Source organism: Poecilia reticulata, linkage group LG13, assembly GCF_000633615.1.
Source record: "Poecilia reticulata strain Guanapo linkage group LG13, Guppy_female_1.0+MT, whole genome shotgun sequence".
Taxonomy (NCBI): Eukaryota; Metazoa; Chordata; class Actinopteri; order Cyprinodontiformes; family Poeciliidae; genus Poecilia; species Poecilia reticulata.
The window spans coordinates 30,456,303-30,479,934 of NC_024343.1; the positions used below are offsets into that span (position 1 = coordinate 30,456,303).

The 23,632-nt window shown below is 39.6% G+C and overlaps 2 protein-coding genes across 3 annotated transcripts; one reads left to right on the forward strand and one right to left on the reverse strand.

Annotated features, from left to right (window-relative positions):
* The first annotated feature begins 216 nt into the window (after positions 1 to 216).
* Positions 217 to 16,922, forward strand: ints4 (integrator complex subunit 4). The gene is made up of 24 exons (XM_008426501.2): positions 217 to 355; positions 2,553 to 2,747; positions 2,832 to 2,949; positions 4,219 to 4,325; positions 4,414 to 4,528; positions 5,263 to 5,348; positions 5,453 to 5,503; positions 5,942 to 6,030; positions 7,247 to 7,367; positions 7,453 to 7,524; positions 7,605 to 7,779; positions 8,282 to 8,487; positions 8,557 to 8,699; positions 9,631 to 9,746; positions 10,437 to 10,570; positions 11,582 to 11,748; positions 12,968 to 13,061; positions 13,151 to 13,231; positions 13,305 to 13,435; positions 13,508 to 13,567; positions 13,689 to 13,848; positions 13,928 to 14,071; positions 15,883 to 16,003; positions 16,078 to 16,922. The coding sequence occupies exons 1-24, from the start codon at positions 302 to 304 to the stop codon at positions 16,266 to 16,268; spliced, it is 2,931 nt and encodes a 976-aa protein (XP_008424723.1). The 5' UTR covers positions 217 to 301; the 3' UTR covers positions 16,269 to 16,922.
* A 688-nt stretch (positions 16,923 to 17,610) lies between these two features.
* aamdc (adipogenesis associated, Mth938 domain containing) lies at positions 17,611 to 20,927 on the reverse strand. Of its 2 annotated transcripts, none has more exons than XM_008426503.2 (4): positions 20,894 to 20,927; positions 19,159 to 19,302; positions 18,981 to 19,076; positions 17,611 to 17,792 (listed from the first exon to the last, which is right to left on the reverse strand). In XM_008426503.2, the coding sequence occupies exons 2-4, from the start codon at positions 19,288 to 19,290 to the stop codon at positions 17,652 to 17,654; spliced, it is 369 nt and encodes a 122-aa protein (XP_008424725.1). In that variant the 5' UTR covers positions 19,291 to 19,302; positions 20,894 to 20,927; the 3' UTR covers positions 17,611 to 17,651. The 2 variants fall into 2 exon arrangements, with proteins under 2 accessions (XP_008424725.1, XP_008424724.1); XM_008426502.2 differs by lacking the exon at positions 20,894 to 20,927 and adding an exon at positions 20,585 to 20,710.
* Between the last annotated feature and the right edge of the window lie 2,705 nt (positions 20,928 to 23,632).

Consider the following 23,632-nt stretch of genomic DNA (forward strand, 5'->3'; position numbering starts at 1 on the left):
TTTGGTTGATTTTTGGTTATTTAAATTTCAACGTGGAATTGGTTAATTTAAACAAATATTTGTTAGAAAACTTGATAAACAAAATAGGTACACCTAATTCTTTCAATAAACATTAAACAATCTGTAAATAATTTATTAAAAGACATAAATCGACACAAATATGTGTGAAAGCGTAATTTACAAAAGGAAACTGAACGTTACATTGACGTTCCACTTTGGTTTTGTGAGTTCCTACGGAAAGCTGAAAGGGACAATTCTGTGTTGTTGGTGTGAAACATCAGCTAGCTGCTTTAGCTAGAACATGGCTGCACATTTGAAAAAACGAGTTTATGAGGAATTTTCCAAAGTTGTTCAGGTCAGCACAAGATGTCGTTTGTTTTTCTCGCTTCTTGTTCAGTTATAAACCAAACCGTAAAAACGGGGAAATATGCCGACAAGATAACTAGCTGGTTAGCTAACGTAGCACAGCAACATTCAACCAGACTCAGTCAAAACCCACTGTACAACGGTTACTGTGCTCTTTGGATCGTTTTAATCGGTTCAAATATAACATTTGGAATTGATTTCAGTCTATCATGTTTCAATTATACCCTGAGTTCCGGACTTAGCCGGTTAGCTCTCCTTAATGCCAACTAGCAGCTAGTTTATAAATACAAACTGACACAAATTAGGTGTATAATCTGTTTTGACAGGTTAAATTTATCGGTCGTTGAAAGCAGATAAAAAAAAAAAAATACAAACCACGTTTTAATGTGACATTTTGAAGTGAAGTAAAAAAAAAAAAGCATGACTTTTCATGTTTTTAAACTGTAAAATATGGCTTGTATTTGTATTCAACCCCACAGAGTCAATATCGGAGTCACATTTTATGGGATTATACCTGCAGGTTTTGTGGTGTATACATCTCTACAACTAAAAACATATTTGCACATTACTCTTTGCAAAAATAACCAGTTATGTCAGTTGAAATGAAATATTGCCTGAGTTTTAAATGCTTTGCATCATTAGAAGGAGAATAAAATAACAACCCAGCAAAAAAAACATTAAATCACAGTGGCAAAATACTGGAACACTGTGACATATTTAAAAACTGAATACGATTCATGATGTTACAGTTGTTATTTATCAAATTTGGCTGTAAACAAATGGGTTTTTTTTAGCTGTGATTTAAAAGGGACTCTGTGTTTCAGCAGTTTTGTAGTTTTCTGGACGTTTGTAGTAAAGGAACATAAAAACTGAATGTTGCTTGTGGTTCTGGGGATGCGGCGCAGGCTGTAACCAGAAGTCTGAGCTGATTGACTTTTATTTCAGACCTGTGAAGACACTGTTGCAGTAATCAATGCAACTAATTAAATGCATGGATGAGTTTCTTTAGATCTTGCTGGGACATTTGTACTTTAATCCTGGAAATGTTCTTCAGGTGGTAGAAGGCCGACTTTGTAACTGTCTTCTTGTAGCTCAGAAGGTTCAGATCCGAGTCCAGCACACAGATTTCAAACTTGATCGCTAGTTTCTAGCTGTAATAAATGAAGCTGTAGATCGCAGACTTAGATTATGCCTCTATAGGTCCATACATAATAGCTCCAGTTTTATTTATGTTTCTTGTAACCAAATATGCTAAGTTATCTTCCAGCTTCCTCACCTGATATCAAATGTATTGTAGCTGGAACAATTAATCAGATTAATCACGATGAATCAATTATTGAAATAATTATCAACTAATTTAGTAACTGACTAATTGGAGCATACAGACCCAAAAAGGCTGTTTGCTGAAGGATCAGAGCTGTAATTAAACCAAAACTGTACAAAAAAATCAGGGATGCACTGATATGAAAATTTTGGCCAATATCCAATGTTAATATCACTGTTAAAACCAATTACCGATATTTACAGATATTATATACACTGCTCGAAAAAATAAAGGGAACACTTTAACATTTAAGTGAACACTGAAGTGTTCCCTTTATTTTTTTGAGCAGTATATATTTCACCATTGTTTAAAAAAAAAGAAAGACCAGGAACAGACGGCAACAATTTAAATAAATTTTGGTTGTTCATAACAGTCCAGATTTATTCATTGGACTGATACTGCTATGTTAAAAAATGAAACCGATACCGATGTTAGTGCTGATGTATCGTACATCCCTACAAAAATATAAACATTTTGCATTTAAGATGAAAACAAAACATCTTTAATATGTTCGACTTAAAACTTATTTAAAAAATTTATTTAATTCTTTATTTGCTTTCAGGATTTTTTATCCGATTAATTGTCAGGATAATCAATTACTAAACTAATTGTTAGTTGCAGCCTTGTTATGTGTAGCTCTATTGAGCTTCTGCACATGAAACTTGTGCAGGTTTAGATTTTCACAATAATTAGATTCACATATTTGGATGTCATATCTGTGTTTATAGGTTTGAACTATTTTAATTTCTACAGATTCTGCATCAGTGTGAATAATTACATCCTGTCTTTGTTTGGTTATATGATGTTATACAGTTGGCTAAAATGTWAATTAAATAAATGAAAATAATAATAATCCCTGCAGATTCCTCATGAAGAAGCTCCAGCCAAGAAGCTGCGCCTGTCCAAGCCCAGTAAATCTGCAGCGCTGCACATCGACCTCTGCAAAGCCGCCAACGCCACCGACGCGCTGCAGTACCTGCTGGAGTTCGCACGCAAACCGGTGGAGGCGGAGAGCGTGGAGGGCGTGATCCGGATCCTGCTGGAGCATTACTACAAGGTGAAGCGACTCCACAGGTTCACATACAGTCACCAGGTTTTGGAGACTATGTGGTAATAATTCCCTGCTTTGTTTCTCGGTTAGGAGACTGATAACTCAGTGAGGCTGAAGATCGCATCTCTTCTGGGTTTGCTGTCCAAAACAAACGGCTTCAGTCCCGACTGCGTCGTGGACGACGTCATTAACACGCTTGGAAATGAGAGTAAGACCCGTTCCACTCAAGTAAGAGTAGCACTGCTTCAACATGTTCTGACTGGAGCAAACCGGGGGCGGAGCTATAGGGTGGGGATGGGGGCCCGGGTCTGGAGGTGCCAGGGAGGGAGGAATGGTTTCAAGTCGCTTAAATGTCTGATTATAGACGGAAAAAGTGCGCCCTCACCTGTTGAGAAAGGTGTATTTAATGTTAAAGTCAACAGTTTCAGTTTCGTCCCCCCCAACCCCCTGCAGCTGATGCAGGTAAGGCCCCGGTGATTCGTTAGGGGCCCGGTAATTGGCCCGCCCCCCGGCCCGACGCTGACTTGTTCCGCTAGTGNCAGGGAGGGAGGAATGGTTTCAAGTCGCTTAAATGTCTGATTATAGACGGAAAAAGTGCGCCCTCACCTGTTGAGAAAGGTGTATTTAATGTTAAGTCAACAGTTTCAGTTTCGTCGTTGTCGACTGATGCACGTAAGGGGCCCGGTGATTCGTTAAGGGCCCGGTGATTGGCCCGCACCCCGGCCCGGCGCTGACTTGTTCCGCTAGTGGAGCAAACGTAAACCGTCCAAGATATTACTCAAGTAAGAGTGCAAAAGTAAAAAACTACTGAGTGAAAACATCAGTCATTTAATATTTGAAATTTACATAATGAGGAGCTTAAAATACAAAGTCATATGGAGAGTTTGGTATTTGAAATATGGAAGAGGATTAGTGCCATTGGAATAAAAAAAAGAAAAAAGAATTGATGTTTTTTTTTTACCATAATCCTGACATTTGATCTTAGACGATTAATCACAGTTTCTGAGAACATTGTCAGAAATCTGAAATTAAAATCCACATTTTGAGATTAAAGTCAGAATTAAGTAAAAAATCTGAGATTAGAGTATGATTATTTTTTTTCGGTGTTATTAATCCTCTTTCATATTTAAAGACCCAAATGAAAATAATTCATATAAATAACATAATCACAAAATAATAAAATTAGGCAAGATATACTTTTTTTTCCCCAAATCATTTTTTTAAATAAATAACTGGTGAAACTTTCACAGAAACTGCAGGTGTGTCTCTGTGTCTGGTGGGTTTTTGGTTAAAATGTTTGTTTTTCATTCACTGGGTAGAGAATCCATAAAATTTACTCAAGTAAGAGTAGAAATACTTCATATTAAAATTACTCCTAAAAGTATTATTTTTCCAGAAACAGTTACTCCAGTAAAAGTAACTATTCCCAGCCCAGCTGCAGATCCAGATCTGATGACGGTTTCTGAAATGTCTCCAGAATCCCACCAGGTTCTGGCTCAGCTGCTGGACTCCCTGCTGGTGATCGGGGGCCAGCTGCCAGAGAGTCCGGCCGTCAGGCGGCGGCTCGTCCAGGTGGCCTGCAAGGTGAAACTCTGCCGGGGTAAAATATGGGCGTCGCCGTGGGGAAGCTAGGCGGCGCCATCTTGAACGCCTTCCTGTTTCTCCTCTGCAGCTTCTCTCCGATACGAACTTCAGGGTGAGGAACAAATGTCTGCAGCTGCTGGGGTTCCTGGGAACCATGGAAACGCCTCTGACCAAAGACGGCGAGGGACCGAGCTCATCGCTAGGTCTGAAAAATCCGACCATACATAAGACTGTACATCCAACCAAACATCCGACCATACATCAGACCGTACATAATACCGTACATCCGACCGCATATAAAACTACATCCAACCAAACATCCGACCATACATCCGACCGTACATAATACCGTACATCCGACCGCATATAAGACTGTACATCCGACCGCATATAAGACTATACATCCAACCAAACATCTGACCATACATCAGACCGTACATCCGACCGTACGTAAGACCGTACATCCAACCAAACATCTGACCGTACATCCGGCCGTACTCCAACCATTTATCCAACCGTACATCAGACTGTACATCCAACCGTACATCCAACCGTACATCTGACCATTTATTCGACTGTACATCCGACTATACATCCAACCATTTATCCGACCGTACATCCGACCCTACATCCAACCATTTATCCAACTGTACATCCGACCGTACATCCAAAGTACATCCGACCGTTTATCCAACCGTACATCCGACCGTACGTCCAATGTACATCCGACCGTACCTCCGGCCGTCTGTCTGTTCATCCATCCATATTTTGCGCCTTCAGTTCGTTACTGTAGAAATCCTCAAATGTTAATTCTTGATGAATTTTTCTCTTTATTCTTTAAAAATGAAATAATCGTATGAAAATTTTCCCATGAATAATTTTTAGCAGCTCGTTGTGTTGCTAAATGTTTTTAAGTGTCTGCTGCGTGGATCTGCAGGAGGAGTCCGGGACGTCCAGAGTATCATCAGCACCTACTTCTCAGACCAGGACCCCAGAGTGCGCACTGCAGCGCTCAAAGCCATGGTACAACCTGCCACGGAAACAAACTCTCCGTTCAGTTTCACCGTTAAATTGATGCTTTTTTCGTCTCATTTTTAAATTAACTTTTTCTTTTACTTGTTTTCCAGCTGCAGCTTCATGAGAGAGGAATGAAGATTCATCAGATCATTTATGAACAGGTGCTCACGGATAAACAAAACATAAACAAAACAGCAATATTTAGACGTTTAAATGAGTCCTGTTACACAATCAGTAAAAAACAATACAATAATTTTGTTATCATTTGCATTTATAAGACACATATCTAATTCAGCCGTTAACAGGTGGCTGATTGATTATTAAAACTCTGTTGGGAAGGTGTAGCTACTTGGAGTGGCTGGGTCCAGTTGGAGCAGGAACCAATAAAATCTCCAGGTTTTTTAAGGAAACATCAAGTAAGGATAAAGTGTCTGGACAGAAAACCTACAGAAATAACCAAAGGAAATGAAGGACAGATGGTTGGAAACTGTTGAATCCAAATGTGATGCACTTTGACTCTCCTGTCTCAGATTTAATTAGAAACTTTAAAAGTCGATGAGCTGCTGCAGAAGAAAGATGTTGGCGTTTTCTGTTTGCAGGCCTGCAGGCTGCTGTCTGACGACTATGAGCAGGTCCGCTCTGCCGCTGTTCAGATGGTCTGGGTGCTCAGCCAGCTCTACCCAGAAAGGTGAGGAAACCATAACGGTTGCTCTGAATCACAGGTGTCAAACTAGAGGCGCAGGGGCCAGATCTGGCCCGCTGCAGCTTTTTATGTGGTCCTCGAGACTCCAGCAGGTTTTATGGTCTAGTTTCTACTGTAAATATCTGATTACACTTCAAATAAGACAAAACAAACTGACAAGTAACTTTTCATCAACATATGGGAGCTTTAAGAAAAAGAATTCCTTAATATTGAGTAAATAAAGTTCTGGTTCCACTAGCAGATTATTTCACTTATAACAAGACATTTTCTTCGTGTTGTAAATTAAATAATTTGCCAATGAAATTTGAACTTTTTCAATTACTTAAAACAAGCGCCTGTATTTTGCTGAATTGCTGCGTATTTCAGGTGTACTGACATATTATATGTCAGTACAGTACACCTGACATATAATATGTATATGTCATATATATGTCAAAATAAAAACTATACAAAAAAAACTTGGTAAGATTTTGTGTGGTGAAGAGCCTTCAAAAAGATAGATGTGTGCTTCAAGATTAGTTTTTTTCAGTGAAATCAAATAAGTTTTTTTAAATTTATTGTCAAATTACATCAATCAATCCCTCCAGTTTTTTGTGATTTCACAAATTCTTGTGAAATCAACAGATACTTTTCTCACTCAGTCAACTAGTATTTTAAAATTGTGAGTTTATTACAAATAATCTGCAAAATGGTCCAACATCGGGTTTAAGTGGTGCCAACTCCCGCCTGCAGGTGGCGATGTTTCTTACTTTTACGACATTCTTGCCTCAGCCCCCTGATGTCAAGTTATAGTCCAAACAGTCATGGTGACAGTCACACGTCAGCATGCTTTTTGGAAAATTGTCAAATATTTTCCACAAATTTTGTGATTTTGAATGTGAAGAAATAAAAAAACTGTCATGAAATTAAGAAGTGACTGCTCAGTGTTGATATTTTATCAGTTTATTGATGAGTTCTTTCAATATATTCTGGCACAAGAATATGTGTAAGAACATTTATGATCTTGTTTTGGCCAATTGAAATAAGTTTGACCCTCCTGATCTAAATCAACAGCAGTGGAAATTTTAGAACATTAAGGATTATTTTATAAAAAGGGGGAAACTGAGACACAGATCAGAGAATTTGTCAAATTTATTTGAGTTTGAGTTGAACTCTTCGAATCAGGGGAAATATTTAACGTATTTCCTGCTGCGCTTGTCAGCATTGTGCCCATCCCATCGTCCAATGAGGAGATCCGGCTGGTTGACGACGCGTTTGGGAAGATCAGTCACATGGTGAGCGACGGTTCCTGGATGGTTCGGGTGCAGGCCGCGAAAACCCTGGTGAGGAAATCAAAACGATTCAGTTATTGCATATGTTGGATCCGTGAATTTTAACGGCAGATGTTTTTTAACGTCGGCGTCTCAGGGGTCCATGCTGCAGGTCAGCCCTCACTTTCTGGAGCAGACGCTGGATAAGAAGCTCATGTCGGATCTCAGAGTGAGTACGTTCGGGTTTGTTCTCTGCTCTCACCTGAATAAATCTGATGTGTTTGTTTCTTTTGACCTTTCTGCGTTCAGAGGAAGCGCACGGCTCACGAACGAGCCAAAGAGCTCTTCGCATCCGGGGAGTTCTCCTCTGGCAGGAAGTGGGCCGACGACGCCCCCAAAGAGAAACTGGACACCAACACCGTCAACCTCATCGCCTCGGGGGCCTGCGGCGCGTTTGTCCACGGCCTCGAGGACGAGATGTTTGGTATCTGTCAAATCAGTTTGAGTTTTTGTGCATAAATTTGGCCCCTTTTTTGTTCTAGATTTCATTTTTAAAGGGGGCTTATCATCCAAAATTCTAATTTTGCACATTTTTATGTTTCCATTTCGGTTAAGAAAACACCCAGACGGTTTTTGGTGTCTGGATGAGCCGTTTCAAAAATTCACAATTAAGTTGCATTCGGCGGGTACCGCAGCGTTACGCAGCAACCACAGCCAGACCAGCCTGTTACCTAGCAACCCAAGCTAAGCTTCAGCATGTTTGGTCAGCTGGTTTTACCCTGTATGCTCTGTACAATGGCTGCTGGAAAAGAGAAGTGTTTTTTGTTAACCTTCCTGGTTTTGGAGCGGTCTCCGGTTTATTCTAATATTTTGGAGCCAATTCAGTAATCCTTTTCACTGATCCTCTCTTCTCACGTTGAGTCTTTTTGCTTTGCGCTGGAACATATTTGACTCTGACTCGTGTTTTCTCTTCATTTCCACCTCAGAGGTTCGCATCGCTGCAGTGGAGGCTCTCTGCCAGCTCGCCCGCTCGTCTCCCAGCTTTGCCGAAAAGTGCCTCGATTTCCTCGTTGACATGTTTAACGATGAGATCGAGGAAGTCAGGCTGCAGTCCATCCACGTGCTGAGGGAAATCTCGACCCACATAACGCTCAGGGAGGACCAGCTGGACACCGTGCTGGCCGTCCTAGAGGTCAGGAGGGACAACCTGAATGCTTTGTTCATAGCTGTGAGTAAAGATGCTGACAGAGTTTGTTTCCAGGACTCGTCTCGGGACATCAGGGAAGCTCTGCACGAGTTGCTCTGTTTCACCAACGTCTCCACCAAGGAGTGCATCCAGCTGGCGCTGCTGGAGCTGCTGAAGAACCTCAACAAATATCCCACCGACCGCAACTCCGTCTGGAAGTAAGACTTTATGCAAAACATTCTGTGCAACTGGAAGGTTTAGTAAAAAAGATTCCATTTCCTTAAATTAGTGTTTTACATGACACTCCTTTAAACTGCAGTCTGTAACTTTTATAAAGAATATATTTTTGACATATTTGTGAAAACTGTCACCACGTTGTGACATGAGACAGATATTGTGTGAAGAGATGCACCACTCCTCACCTGAAACAACCAGTCAGAGCCAGGAGGAGGGTCTTAGCGCTGTCAATCATCCTCATGTACTCGCTGCTAAATGTGCTAATGGCAGAGAAACAACTTACTGCTTCAGGAAAACCGTTTATTCTGCGCTATCGGTGGCTATACTAGCTAGCTTGAACATTCATGATCAGGCTAGCTGATCAAGGTGCTGCTCACCACAAGGTGAGCAGCACCTTGTGAGCAGCACCACAAGGATAGTGATTGACAGCACTAAAGCCCGCCTCCTGGCACAGATTGGTTGTTTCCAGATAGTACTGGGAGAAGATTTGCTTTATTTTTTTTTTATGCATTACATTTTTCACAGATTCTCTGTTTTATATCAAACTGTCACAACAGTTTCAACAAACATGTCACAATACCTTCATTAATAAAAGTTACACATTGCAGCTTTAATAAAATGTACCTGAATCAGTAACTTTACAAAAGTAATTTGGAAATTTAAAAAAAGTAACCTTCACATTTTGGCTAAAGTAAATCTTTACAGAGTAATTTTTACAAGTTGTTGTAAAATAATGGCCTGTAAATTCTGCAGCGTTTCAGAGAAGATCTTGTTGTTTCTGGAAAATAGTCCAGCAGTTTATTTACTAATTATTATTAAATTAACTCCATTATGTTTCCAGTAAGGTTACAAACTTAAGTTCGTGTTTATATTTGTCCTTGGTTTGTTTTTAATCTGCTTTCCTTCACACAGATGTTTGAAGTTTCTTGGCTCTCGCCACCCAACACTTGTGTTGCCTCTGGTTCCTGAGCTGCTCAGCACTCACCCGTACTTCGACACACCGGAGCCTGACATGGACGACCCAGCCTGTATCTTTCCTACCCCAGAACATTTTTCAAAGGGGCAGTAACACGTAAAATCGACTGTTTTTAGCTTTACATCATGTTATATGTTATGCTGTTATCAAAAACACACCTGGTGTGTTTCTTTGATTCTTTCATCTCCATGGCAACCGTACAGCTGTGCAAAACATATGGGTGGACTTAGCCCCGCCTTCAGGCCTCACAGAGAAGCACTCCCCCACTCAGCTCCTTCAGACTAGCCAGCAGAAATTAGTAAACACCTGGTGGGACTGAACATCAGCTGAGCTCATTATGCAACCTACCTCTCAGTACCACGCTGCTCAAAACGTTAAAGGGTTAAAAAAGGAGCCATGTTGTGACTTTCTGACGGCAGAGTTTCTTAAAGAGACAGAGGCCTGATTTCCAGGTGATAAAACAGGAAGTAAAAAAAAAGTCATTTGTGACATTAAATGTCTCTTTGTGCTCAGAAAACGCACAACTCTGCCTCCTTTAATGTGAATAAAAAGCATAGAGGAACAGAAACCAGTGTGGTAATAGTTCAATGTACTTCTTTATGAGAAGTTTTTGAATACTTTCCTCATATTTAAATCTTCTGCCTCTGCAGAGCTGTCACAGTGTTTTCTATGCAGGTTTATGTCACAGAGTTGATCTGAGTGAAATCTGTTTGTCCCTCTTGACTCCTGTGATTGATCTCAGACATCGCGGTTCTGGTTTTGGTGTTCAACGCCGCCAAGTCGTGTCCCACCATGCCGGCGCTGTTCTCCGACCACACCTTCAGGCACTACGCCTACCTGAGGGACAGCCTGTCGCACCTCGTCCCCCCACTCAGGGTGAGAACCACACCTGGGAAATGACGACAAGCAGCCTAACAGTTGGCTCTATTTTCATGCAAATCACCTTATATTAAGTTTTATTTAAAGCTTTTTTAAGATTGTGGTAGTTGTGAACCTTTAGTTCCCATAAATGAAGAATAAGCTGCTTTAGTTCATCTCATTTAAGTCCTTTTTATAACAGGGAGGTGAAAATGACATACTCACCTTCCAGATTGTTTGCTTATTGTCATTAAAGTTCTTTCTTAAAAGATTTGGTTTATTAACAAATAATGTTTGGCACATCCTGCAGAGAATTTTAAGTATTTTTGTTGTTTCACACTGGAAATAAATAAGAAAATACAGGATTTTACCCTAAAAAAAAAAAAAACACTTTGCAGGCATTTTTCAAGAGATTATGTTCACTTTAGAATTATATTTGAACTCTGATGAGCGACTGGAGCAAAGTTTTACTAATTGATTAATCACTTAATCGTTAGAATAATCGATTAATCGCTAATTGATTATTAATTTACTAAACAGATAAAGAAAAATGAACACATTCTGCAGATTTTTCATTTAAGTGCCCATGTTTTTTTTAAACATTATTAGAAATACACTAAAAAATGCAAATTAACAAATAATCCAATTAATTTTTAAAATAATAAAATCAACATTTAATTGCCTAAAATGCAATAGCAGCATTCCTCTAATGGATGCTAATTAATTTAATGATCTGAAGCTAAAAGTTTGATGCTTGAGGAAATTTGGGTAGAATATATTTACACAATAAGTTTGTTTTTTATCTTCAATGCAAAATGCAAATATTTTTGTACAGTTTTGACTTAATTGATGTTCTGGATGTAGTGTTCTTTCAGCAAGTTGTTTTTTTGTCTGTGTACTCTTGTTAGTGATTAATTGATTACTAAATTAGCTGTAGATTAATCAGGACTGATCCGATTAATCATGCCAGTCCTATGTGGAACTAGAATTTGTACTAAATGAACCATTTCCTGTAACCGTTTGCTTCAGTTGCCGGGCAGGAAGCAGGTTTACAGTCTCGACTCCGTGGACTCAGGATGCGGTTCTGGTTCGGTGGAGTCGGCCAAACTCTTCCTCCAGCAGAGCCTCAACAGGGTCAGCACCATCCAGAACTTGGAAACACCTGGAGCGCAGGACCTGCTGAACTTCACAATACGGTAAACATCGCACTGGAAGGAGGACAGGAGTGAATAAAGTTAAATGTTAAAAAAAATGGACAAACTCTGAAAATGCTTTTGAAAAAAAAAGTCTTAGCATCACTTTGTTGAGGAGGAAACTGCTAAAGTGTCTAAACATTCATAAAAGTACCAATAAAAAGTGCTGCAGTGAGGCAGTGTTACGGTCTGGAGCTGCTCAAATGAAACATTCAGGAACATGTCAATAAAGGAGGTCATCTGAACTTTTGTTCCCATGACTAGATTATTGCTTTTACTTCCTGTTTGCACAGACGCATTTAAACAGGACAAAGTTAAGATTTATTAACCTCAGTTATTAAGACGACTTTAACAAATATATGAAATAATAATCTATAGTTATCTATAGAGTTGAATTTAACCCCATAGACAATCTTTGAGATTCACTTAAACATGTTTAAATTAATAGTTTTAGATTAAAATTAGCTCCATTCGAATGATATATAACGGCTGCTTAGACCTTCTTTGAGTGTTGTAGTTTGGCCGCCATCCAGCAGAGGGAGCCGCTGGTCAAAAGCGGAGCCGTTGAGACTGACACAAAATGGCGGCGGGATCACGTAAAGCTAAAGTAAAACCATCCAAACAGAGTCCGACTTGGGATGGAAAATACATTTTATGCGGCTCTGATGTGAAATATAAACACTCAATAAGTTCCTTACGTCATCACCTCTGATAGCGATCATTCAGCCGAGCTGCAAAACGGAGCAGAGTCAACTTTCCTGCTAAAATTAGCTGATTTGCTAAAACGGTGATGATGTGATAGAAAAACATTTAACACGATGCAAAACAAACATGATAATAAAGCGGTTGATTTTGAGGGCTGTCAAAGTGTTAACATTCCTTCAAGAGCAACCACAGACTTCTGCATGAGTGCAGTATTAAGCGCTTCACATATTTGATAATTTGCACCTTTTTCTATTCAGCAAACGATTTTCTATTTGAGTCGGTATTTAACCCAGCCGACAAATATTTAATATGATGATGTGTTTATTTTTTTTAATTCAGCACATTACCAAGAAAACGGCCCTTTGTGTTATGGAAAGATGGTTGTCCCAAAAGGAAACCCAATTTTTTAAGAAAATGGCTTCTCATCAATTTTAGTTGATAAAATCAATCATTAGATGAACTTATTAATTGATCATGTGCATGGATTATTGTGACCTTGTCGTTTTTATTTCCACAGAGACCTGCAGCGGCTGGGTGAGCTGCAGACTGAGCTTGCTGGAGCTGCTGATTTCTGTGCTACATTCCTGCGCTGCCAGCTGCTGCTCATGAAGGTAGCATGGGCTCCCTTTTTATTAGCTGGACTCCCTGCAAGAGAATTAATTTCAGAGTAGCACTCTTTAAATATATATATTTTGTTCAGGCCCTGCAGGAGAAGCTGTGGAACATGGCCGTCCCTCTCTGCCTGAAACAAAATGTCACTGCTACAGCTGCAGCTCAGCAGGTAGATACACAGACTTAGATTACATTAAATACAATAGCCTTAAAACACAGTTAATTAGTCTGTTTTTCTGCAGATTTTAGAGGAAACCTACAAGCTGGAGTTTCTGTACAGCAGTTTGGAAAGCAGGCAGGTGGCGACCATACATCATGTCCGCCTCCAGGCCAAAGCCCTGCAGCTGGTCCTGACGGCCCGAACCAGACCAGGGTCGGTACAGAAACACACAACGCTCAGCCACTGTTTGTTCACAGGTCTCACCCAGCTGTCACTTCTCCTTAGGTTGGATCTTCTCATCGGCAGCTGTGAGAAGTTCCTGCAGGAGATCGAGTCTTTTCAGAGGTCTGTTAGTGTATTTTTCTGTATGATTAGCCATTAATCAGTGTTTTCACAGCCTTTGAGAGGCTATCTTAGATTGCTAACTGTAGTAACTCAGTGGCTGAACGCCTCTCTGCTCCCTCAGGATGTTCCTGACAGAGCTGCCCCACCTCCAGGACAGCTTTGTGGACAAACTTTTGGAGATAATGCCGCGGCTCTTGTCTTGTAAACCCGTGGAGCTGGTGAAGATTCTCCAGACGACGCTGAGACAGAGCGGCCTGCTGCAGCTCAGACTACCTGAACAGGTAAACTAATAACCAATCAGAGAGTTTCTACAACACAAAGCAGGTCTAATACCAGCATGTTTTCATATTTGTGTAACAGATCCATCGCGCCACAGCCACCATCATCGAGCCAACAGGCGAGTCGGATAACCCGCTGAGGTTCACGTCCGGCCTGGTGGTGGCGCTGGACATCGACGCCACGCTGGAGCACGTCCTGGATCCCCAGGATAAGGTCAAAGTTCAGGTGAGCTGCACCTTAAATTTAAAGAATGATGCTGGTTGTTTCATGCTTTGTTTTACCAGAATGTTCTGGGTGCAAATATTAGCGATTCACTGCAAGAACTTCTTCTTACCAAGTATTTTTCTCTAGTTTCTAATGCAAATATTTAGTTCTCTGAAAATAAGACAAAACTAACTTACAAGTAACTTTTCAGCAAGATACAGGAGCTCATATGAGTGAATAATTCCTTGATGTTGATAAATAAAAAAGAAGTACAAGTTCCACTGGCAGATTATTTCACTCATGACATTTTCCCCACATTTTACATGAAATAATCTGCCAGTGGAACTAGTACTTTTAGTAAAGTACTAGTTTCCTGTATGTTGATAGTAAACAACTCGTTCCTATTAAAGGAACAAAAGGACAGTATCATTTTTTACCTTTACATCATGTTATAAAGTTATTCCCTGAAATGTTGCTTGGATTCTTTCATGCATGTTTGAGAAACCCTTTAATCTCCATGGCAACCTTTGCAAAACACCTGGGTGGACCTAGCCCCGCCTTCGAGATGCAGCTCCGCCCCCCTCACTCAGCTCCTTCAGACTAGCCAGCAGCAATTAGCAAACACCTGGTGAAACTGTGAATCAGCTGAGCTCATTAGGAGCTGCTTCTCAGTGAAACGGTGGCAAAAATGTTGTTAAAGGTTAATAGAGAAGCCATGTTGTGATGACTTCCTGAAGGTGGAGTTTCAGAAAGAGCAGGAGCTTTTAAAGAGCCAGTGGCCCAATTTCAAAATTACAAAGTCAGATTTAATATGTATGGCATTTTTATAACTACGAATATGCCACCGTGTGGCTGGAAAACACAAGTTCTGCCCCTTTAACACCAAACTTCTTCTGCAGCATGTGCTAAAAGCTTCAGCTGAAGTGAACCTTCATGACACACTGACTCACTCTGGCATCAGCTAACTTACAAACCTGCCAAACGCCGGGGGGGCAAACTAGTTCCAGCAGCTCCTGGTGACTCACGCCAAGTTACAGGCAAATGAGGAAAAAGTGCTGAGACGTTTGATGCTTGTTGTGAAAACATGGTGCTTTTTTTCCTCGGAAAATATGATAAATAGAATAAAATAACTTACTTGTTTTTGTTGACTTTGCAAACTGTGATGTGGGGCTGTCTTCTAAATTTCTACTAAGTTTTACATTTCCAAATCATTTTTTTTAACAGATGACAGCCACCAGGATTTCTATCGATTATTCTGACAATTAATTGGATACAAATTTAACTTAAATGTCATAAAGATGCAAATAAACAATTCAGTTCATTTTTTGAGCAAGAAAATAAACATTTTATGCAATAAAGTAATTTCTTTAGTGAACGGTTGATCATCTGTAGCTAAAAATGCTTTCAGGAATGTGAAAAGCTCAGCCATTTCTGGTTGACTTAACACCAGTTTATGTATCTGTTGAATAATTTTTGAATAAATCAGTTTGCACTGCAAAAGATGATTCATAGATTGTTTTAAATAAAATTTTAACCAGATGAAGCTAAAACTATATGTGTAGAGGAGTTCTAGGTAGAACATATTAACAGAGAAAGGATTTTTTTTTAATGTAAAATGTATATATTTTGAATCTGTATGATCCAGTTACTAAATTAGTTATTGATTATTTCAATGATCGATTTAATCACGATTGACAGATTTAGCTCTACTCGTAGAATCGGTCACCTGGAGGTTTGTTGATGTCGATAGTTTCAGTATAACTTGTTTACTGTGGCTCTGTCTGATTTTGTACATTTAACCCTTTAACGGTTCTCTCAAACATTTCTCGCAGGTCCTGTATCCAGACGGCCAGAGTCATGTGATCCATCCCAAACCGGCGGACTTCAGAAAGCCGGGACCGACCAGACACCGACTCATCACCCAGGTTTACCTCTCTCACACCGCCTGGACAGGTCAGTACCACAAACCACTCACAGCTCCTCAGGCTGACCTGCAGCTAACACGATTTGGCCTTGACTTTCCCCAGAGCCTTCACAAGTCGAGGTGCGCCTCCTGCTGGCCTACAGCTCCTCTTCTTCCTCTCCGTCTTCATCCAACAAGTCTGGATGGAGCGACAGCACCGACGGCCTCCCGCCAGCAGAGGCCGCCGTCGAAGGAACGATCCCCTTCAGCAAGCCTGTCAAAGTCTTCATCATGCCCAAACCTGCACGAAGATAACCGGACCCCAAATCTACGAGACACTGCTTCAGATCGACCGGATTTTTAAAGCGCAGATGGAAATATTTCTGTTTGTCTGGAATTTTGTTTTTCACTCCACAAACATTTGGAAAGCAGATTGATTTTATTGGTTTTCATGTAATCAAACAGGCAGAAATACACTTTCATATCAGCGTTTCACAGCATTTCACTGCAAAAACTAAATATTTAATAAGTATTTTTGTCTAGTTTATAGTGCAAATACCTTATTACACTTGAAACAAATCAAAACTAATTTACAAGTAATTTTCAGCAAATATAGCAGCTCGTTTCAGGTCAATAATTCCTTAGTAGTGATGGAAAAATACTAGTTCCACTGTCAGATTATTTTTACTTATAACAAAAGAATTTTCAAATGTTATAAGTGAAATAATTTGCCAGTGTTCATAGAACTATTTGCACTAAAACGACACAAAAATACTTGGCAAAATATTGTTTTACTCTAAAGAAAGCAGTTAAATGCTTAATAAAATCTGCAAGCCTCCCTTTTCCATTAGAACAATTTCCATTCATATGTAAATAAAACATAAGCGTCATTTTGAATGTTTTAGACACTGTTGGTGCTGCAGGCTGTTAGAAATGAATTTCTATTAAAGTTAATGGTTTGATTTTGAAGTTTGAGGCTTCTCAGCTAAAGTTTAACGCACTTAAATACATCAGAGCTGCAAAAATCGACTTGAATGCGGAGGAGTCAACTGACTTTAGTTAGTTCTCCCACTTCTTCAGATTAAACAACATTGGTGCCAATCGTTTGTGCTGCTTTCAATTTTAAGATAAAGTCACCAGAGATCAACTTGCCCCTAAAATCACATTTGTTTGATTTTGTAAATATGGATTGACTAGTTGACTTTTGATGACCTCTTGAAATATTTATTAATAGTTTTAAAATGGTAGTGGCACAAAAATTTGACACCAATTTTGTTTAATTTGAAGGTCGGAAGGCCAACTTTACTCAGGTAAACGCAGCGTAAATAAAACTAATTTAAGCTTCTGTCTGTAAGATAATGCATTAGGGCCATTTTATATAGGAAAAGTTAATTTCTCAGAACTTTGTGTTTTTTTCTGGAATTAATCTCAGCATTTCTTGTTTCTTTCATATATAATTTTCTAATTAGGGAGCTCAGAAATGTTCTTTTTTCTAAAAAATTTATGAGATTAATCGCAAATTTTCTCCATTTTTGGTGTGATTTTATTCATTTTTTAGTACCTGCAATGGCCCGAATACGCCGTGTTAATATTCTGCGTTTAAGTTTCACCACTAATAACTTCAGGGATGCTGAGAACCTCTCGGCGCCGGGAACAGTGAACCGTTAAACATGTTTAATCGCATCCAGGAAGGCGGGATCAGCAGGTTGAGTGGAAAACGCCGCCCACTTTGGCTCCTTGAACAGCCAGCTTGTTGTATTCAGCGACGGCCTTCTGAGTCGGGAGGACTCGGACTTCAATGCCTTGCTGCTTCACGAAATTCAGAGTCGAAGAAGGAACCTGTGGAGAAAAAACGTGCACGTCTAAAACAGGAACTACGGTGCATCATGCTACAGAACAGATGGGATTGTGGCTCAAATATTACATCAATGAACCGATCACAACATCTTTTAATATAACAGAGAGGCGTTCTTCGTATTGTATGTTGGATGTCTGGAAAATGAAGTGATTTTGTGTCCTGTTATGTCTGTATCTAATGTCTGGAGCATGAACGATACGAGCCCGATGTGTTTGTAGCTGAACCGCCATCTTTCTTCGGCTTCCTCAACTCAATACTGCCCTCTACAGGCCAGGAGTACATAACGTAGCTCACGATGACTTAAATGTTTCACAATGTTTGATTTGGCTAACAATCGGGAAAATTTGTTTTATCGAATTTATTTTTTCAGACAATTTTAATTTTAAATACAGCTAGAAAAGGTAGCGAAAGTGACGTATTTCGCCCAATTGCGACCTTTTCACTTCTAAAAAAAACACAATTTGTGCCAGAACGGTCATGACGTCGGATTCGACAAGACTTTGACGTCATTGACGTGCAATAGAAGAAGCCAGACACGCTGTCAGGATGTAAACAAATTTGAACCAGGTGAAGTTAAAACGATGCTCCTGCAGGAGTTCTGGGTAGAACATAGTTACAGATAAATACGGCTTTTCATCTTATTTGCAAATTGTAAATATTTTTTGTACATTTGTGGCTTAATTGCTGTTTGGATTATGTTGTTTTTTCTCCATATTACCCTGTTTGAGACTGTATACCCCAGTTAACAATTAATCAATTACTAAATTAGTTAATGGCTCTTTAAATAATCGATTAATCGTTCCAGCCCTACAATAGATCCAAACTTCCTGGTACGGATGGCTTTGTCCTTTCGCCTCATACGAGTCGATCTGACCTGTGTGCTGATGCAGCATGCGCTGAGATTGTTGAACCAATCCCCTTTTGGAATTTCTGCAATCCTGTATTACCCCTTACAGTTCAGTGGTTCCTAGTCTGCTGCCTCCTCTAGAGGGGACTAGGGGCGCAATGCTGAGGGGTCGACTAAGCTGACCCTTACACATAAACACTATATGCTACCCACAGAAAGATCAGCAATGTCTGTTGCAATAAACCCTTGTAGTTTAGTTTGTTATTTAGGTTTCTGGTGCTGCACAAACATTAAATTGGACTTTTTAAAGAATATAATTTACCTGTAGAGCTTCGCTCATTCCTCTCCCAATGACCAGCAGTTCTATTCCCTTCTTCATCACCTCCTCCAGGTCAGCAGGTTGCACTCCTGGGTAATGCTGGGAGGAAATCATAACGTTCCTCAGAGGAATAGATTTTAAAATCTCCAACAGCGTTTATATTTATTCTGGTTTTACTCACATCAGTCCCGGTCTCCCTCCAGTCCCAGGCCCGGCTGCCTCCAGGCCAGACCTTACAGTCCTTGTAGCTGGAGGAGCATCCCTTCACCTTCATCAGGCCCCAGGACAGGGTGGCAATTTCTGGGGAGGTCATAGTTCAACAAGGCTGGAAGACAACAATAAGTATTCAGTTATGTAACTAACAGTAAACAGTTCAACCAGAGAAAGATACAGACACTCTTTGGAGATTTAAAAAAAACTGTCTAGGTCAGGGATCACCAGAGTTAGGAAGTAATTAATTACAATTACTTAACTTGTTGGAAAAAATGTACTTTTAGGAGTGTTTTTACTACGCTGTACTTTTTACTTTTACTTGAGTAATTTCATTATAAAGTATTTCTACTCTTAGTTGAGTAACATTTCTGGATTTTCCCACACCTGCAGTTTCAAAAGTTTCATTTTGAAAGAAACTGGTTTGGAAAAAATTTTCTTTTCCCTGATTTTATTATTTTCTAATTATGTTATTTATAGTTTTGGTTCTTGCAAAACCAAAATTTCCATATAACTTTAAGAGTAGTGCTACTCTTCAACCAAAAGACTCTGCCTACCTCTTAGGCTCGCATTTGGCTATTTAGGCTCTCCAAAGTGGCTCATAATAACCTTGAACTGTAACGTTATAAAACTAAATAATGGTTTGATATTTAAACTGGAATAGGAAAGACTTTCATGTGAAATCTGCAAAGAATCTGAACATGAAAATTACTAAAACGGCTCCTAGAATATTTAGCTGAAACAGAATATGCTTATTAAATAAATGTTTTTTTGGAGCATGCAAGTAAAATTAATACCTAGCTTCCCACTTATTACATAAACACTCGCAATAGAAAAAACTTAAGCACAATAACTATATAACCAAAGAAAATAGCTGGCATATTTAAAAAAGAGTGAGAAGAAGCAAAGGTTCTTTTTAGTGAATTTTAACCAGAACATTTAAGAAGTGATAGAAAATATTCAAAATTTCAGATTCTATACAGTAAGAAGTGAAATTTATCAGTATTGTTATACAAAATATCAAAGCAAAAACTACTTTCTATTGAAGAAATACTATCAAATGAAAAATTATCCTCCCAAAAACATTTTGTTCGGGTGAATTTAAGTGTAACTGCTTTTCATTACTAACCAGGAGAAATAGGGGCGATTTTTTTTTTTTTTTTACCTGGATTATAGAGTTTCATTTACAAAATATCTTTTTTTTAAACATGAGCTATCTTTCCGAAAGATCGTGTAGATTTTCATGTAAAATTGTTTTAGGATTTAGATTATAAATATTGCAGATCTCCAACACAGGCGTTTTTAGGGAACAAAAACAAGACAACCTTCTTCCATGATAGCAAATACGGCCTAAAAAGTTGCTAGGAAACCGAAACTGTTATAAGTAAACGACTCACCGTTTAACATCAACAGCCACTGTCCGATTCTTAAATAAGAGTTAAAGGTAAACTGTGGACACGTCCCGAGTTGTAAACAACACGTAAACCCCCCCAACACAACCCTTTGTCATATTTTTAATTAAATGGAGGCTGCGCCCTCTGGTGGATGGGGGGACAACTGCAACACAACCGAAAACATGCAAGTAATGCTTTACTTACACGTTTTACTGCCATTACAGCTTTACTCAACTCAGTCGATTAGTTTGGGGTGAAAACATCAAAGTTCTTTGCGTTTTGCTGATTTGCTGCCATAATTCTAACACACACCTGCGTAGCTCTGCGACAGACTGGCGACCTGTCCAGGTTGTACCCCTCCTCTCGCCCGGAACGTTAGCTGGAGATGGGCACCAGCATCCCTCCCGACCCCACTAAGAGTGTAAAGAAAATGGATGGATGGATGGATGGATGGATGGATGGATGGATGGACCTACGTAGCTCTGCACAACTGCAGCAGGTTTCCTTCGCTGCCGCACAGGTGTAAACCCAGTGCGAGAGTAGTAGCGCTCATGTTGCGTTTAAAGGAAAAACAGTTCACGACATGTTAACAACGATTAAACAGTTTTAATGGCTGGAAAAAAAGTGACAGAAGGCACTAATATTGGAAATGCGGAAGCCCCTGGGTCTATTGTATCAAATCAATATAGGCAGGCACGCGCAGAGGGGGGGCGGGGCTGGGGATGCTTGAGCACCTGCCCTTTTTGCTCCTTGCCCCCAAGTGCCCTTTTGGTCAATTTTTAATTTTTTTAATTTTTTATTTTTTTGCATTATTATTTTCTAAGCCCTCTTATGACACATAGCATGTACTAAAATTATGATTATTTTATTTTTATTATTTTTTGTACAACATAACAAGCCCTCCGGTCACCTTGTTACCTTCGACCTTTTGCCCGTGACGTATGACGCAGTTGCCTCTCGCGCAGTGAGATAAGGCGGCTAACTGGAGCTCAACGTAGCGAACGTTCCAAAATATAGAACAGTTTTTGGTGAATTAAAAAACGTTATTGGTGAATAAAGTGGAGTAGACTTGCTGCTTGTCAGATGACGGAAAACGTTGAACGTATCGTTTCTGCTTCGGCTCGGAGTCGCGGTTTAAGCAGAGAGGTAATGAAATACAACAGACACTGACAGGCCTCTGGGTCTGCCTTTTTCTGAAGAACTACTGAACGGGAGGAGACAGCCAGCCAGGTGAGGAAAAACTGTTCTTATCTATCATTCAGTATTTCTATCATACAGACATTAGGCTGTTGTTGTGCTATTAGCTGCTAGCTAACGACTTTGCTAGCAAAGCAAAATAACTAAAAAGCTTCTTTCCCGTATTGTTAATATCAGTCATTCTTAAGTATCACTTATGCAATAAGGCAGGGGTGCTCAAGTCCGGTCCTCGAGAGCTACCATCCTGCAACTTTTAGATATATCCTTACTCCAACAGACCGGGATCAGCTCTAAACAGGCCTGGTAACGAGCCTTTCATTTGATCCAGGTGTGTTGGAGCAGGGAAGCATCTGAAAGTTGCAGGACGGTAGCTCTTGAGGACTGGACTTGAGCACCCCTGCAATAAGGGCACGTCGCCCGTCCAAAACCGATCATGTCCATAATGGATATATGTCCGATCTTCTAATTTCCTTTGCTGCATAATGTACATTTAATTTATTCTAGCATTAGGTAAATGTATATTGAAGGAGAATAACACTGAAATAAAAGTCCAACAAGGATATTCATTTAGAATGAAAAATAACTCACCCTGACTTACCATGATAGATATAATGTATGTAATAAACGTTTGTCATTAATGAAGGGGAAAAAAACTCAAGTAAGTTTAGGGTCTGGTTCGTAGAGTATGAAGTTAAATTTGTTTTCCCAATTATTCCATGGGGGGAAAAAACTAACCTCAGTTAAGTAAAATAAAATTGTAATCAAAACTTTTGGAATTGTGATGATTTCCTTTTTTAAAAAAATCGTTTTGTTTAAAAAAAAAATTACATAATTTTTTGTCTTGTTAAAAAGTTATTTGCCAAACATAAACATTTATTTGCACACATCAGAAATCTTTTGCCCACAACGTCATGTGAGAATCACAAACAAAACCTAAGAATATTAAGAAAAGATTTCTGACATGCACAAATAAGTTTGTTTTGCAAAAAAAACTACTTCATGAGACAAATGTGTGATTCAAATGTTTAAAAAAGTTTTTTAAGCATAACTCAGCAGGCTTTTCTCATGGTGACATACATTAACAATTAAATATTTGCTTTTGTTTTGTTTTTTTTCTACAGTTCCAGTTAAAGTTTGATGCAGCTCTGCTTTACTGAATGGACCATCTTCATCTCCACTGCAGCAAACAGGCAGCTCTTTTATAGATTACAGTCACTAAAAGGTTGCATTGTGCCCTTGTTTATATTTTTAATAGTGTAATTCTGTAAAGACAAAATATGTCTGGTGGTCCAGCTCTGATTTACATATCTTGCTAAATTGTGGGTTTGAATATTGCAATATAACAAAATAGACCTGCAGAAAGAAATTACTAATAAAATATCTTGCATATGCATAGTTGTATGCTCTATGTAGAAATTCTCCTTAGCTTTGATTGTATATGTCACAATTTAGTAATTTATCATTGTTTATTAAACTTTGAAAGCTGAGAGGCTTTGTTAATATTCTGTCCTAAAATACGGCTGGATGTGCTCTTTTTTTTTTTTTGAGCACCTGCCCCTTTAGTGGTCTTTGCATGGCCCTGCGCAAAGGACTCCCTACCAAGCCACGGAAGCATGCCGGTAGACCGACAGGACTCCGTATGAAGCCCTGGAGGTTAGCCCGGAGACCAAAAGAACTCGCTGTGAAACCAAGAGGTCAGACCGGAAACCCACAGGACTCACTACCAAGTCACGGAAGCAGACAGAAGCAGGCCGGGAGACCAACAGGACTTGCTACTAAGCCCTGGAGAATAGCCCGGAGACCAAAAGGACTCGCTGTGAACCCTAGAGGTCAGACCGGAGACCCACAGGACTC

Excerpts from the sequence above, each read along its gene's own strand:
- ints4 (XM_008426501.2), top strand. The coding sequence starts at position 302 with ATGGCTGCACATTTGAAAAAACGAGTTTATGAGGAATTTTCCAAAGTT. Across the intron at positions 13,232-13,304 it reads CTACAGCTGCAGCTCAGCAG|ATTTTAGAGGAAACCTACAA; the intron begins GTAGATACACAG and ends GTTTTTCTGCAG. Across the intron at positions 13,436-13,507 it reads ACGGCCCGAACCAGACCAGG|GTTGGATCTTCTCATCGGCA; the intron begins GTCGGTACAGAA and ends ACTTCTCCTTAG.
- aamdc (XM_008426503.2), bottom strand. The coding sequence starts at position 19,290 with ATGACCTCCCCAGAAATTGCCACCCTGTCCTGGGGCCTGATGAAGGTG. Across the intron at positions 19,077-19,158 it reads GGAGGGAGACCGGGACTGAT|CATTACCCAGGAGTGCAACC; the intron begins GTGAGTAAAACC and ends ATTTCCTCCCAG. Across the intron at positions 17,793-18,980 it reads GAATGAGCGAAGCTCTACAG|GTTCCTTCTTCGACTCTGAA; the intron begins GTAAATTATATT and ends TTTTCTCCACAG.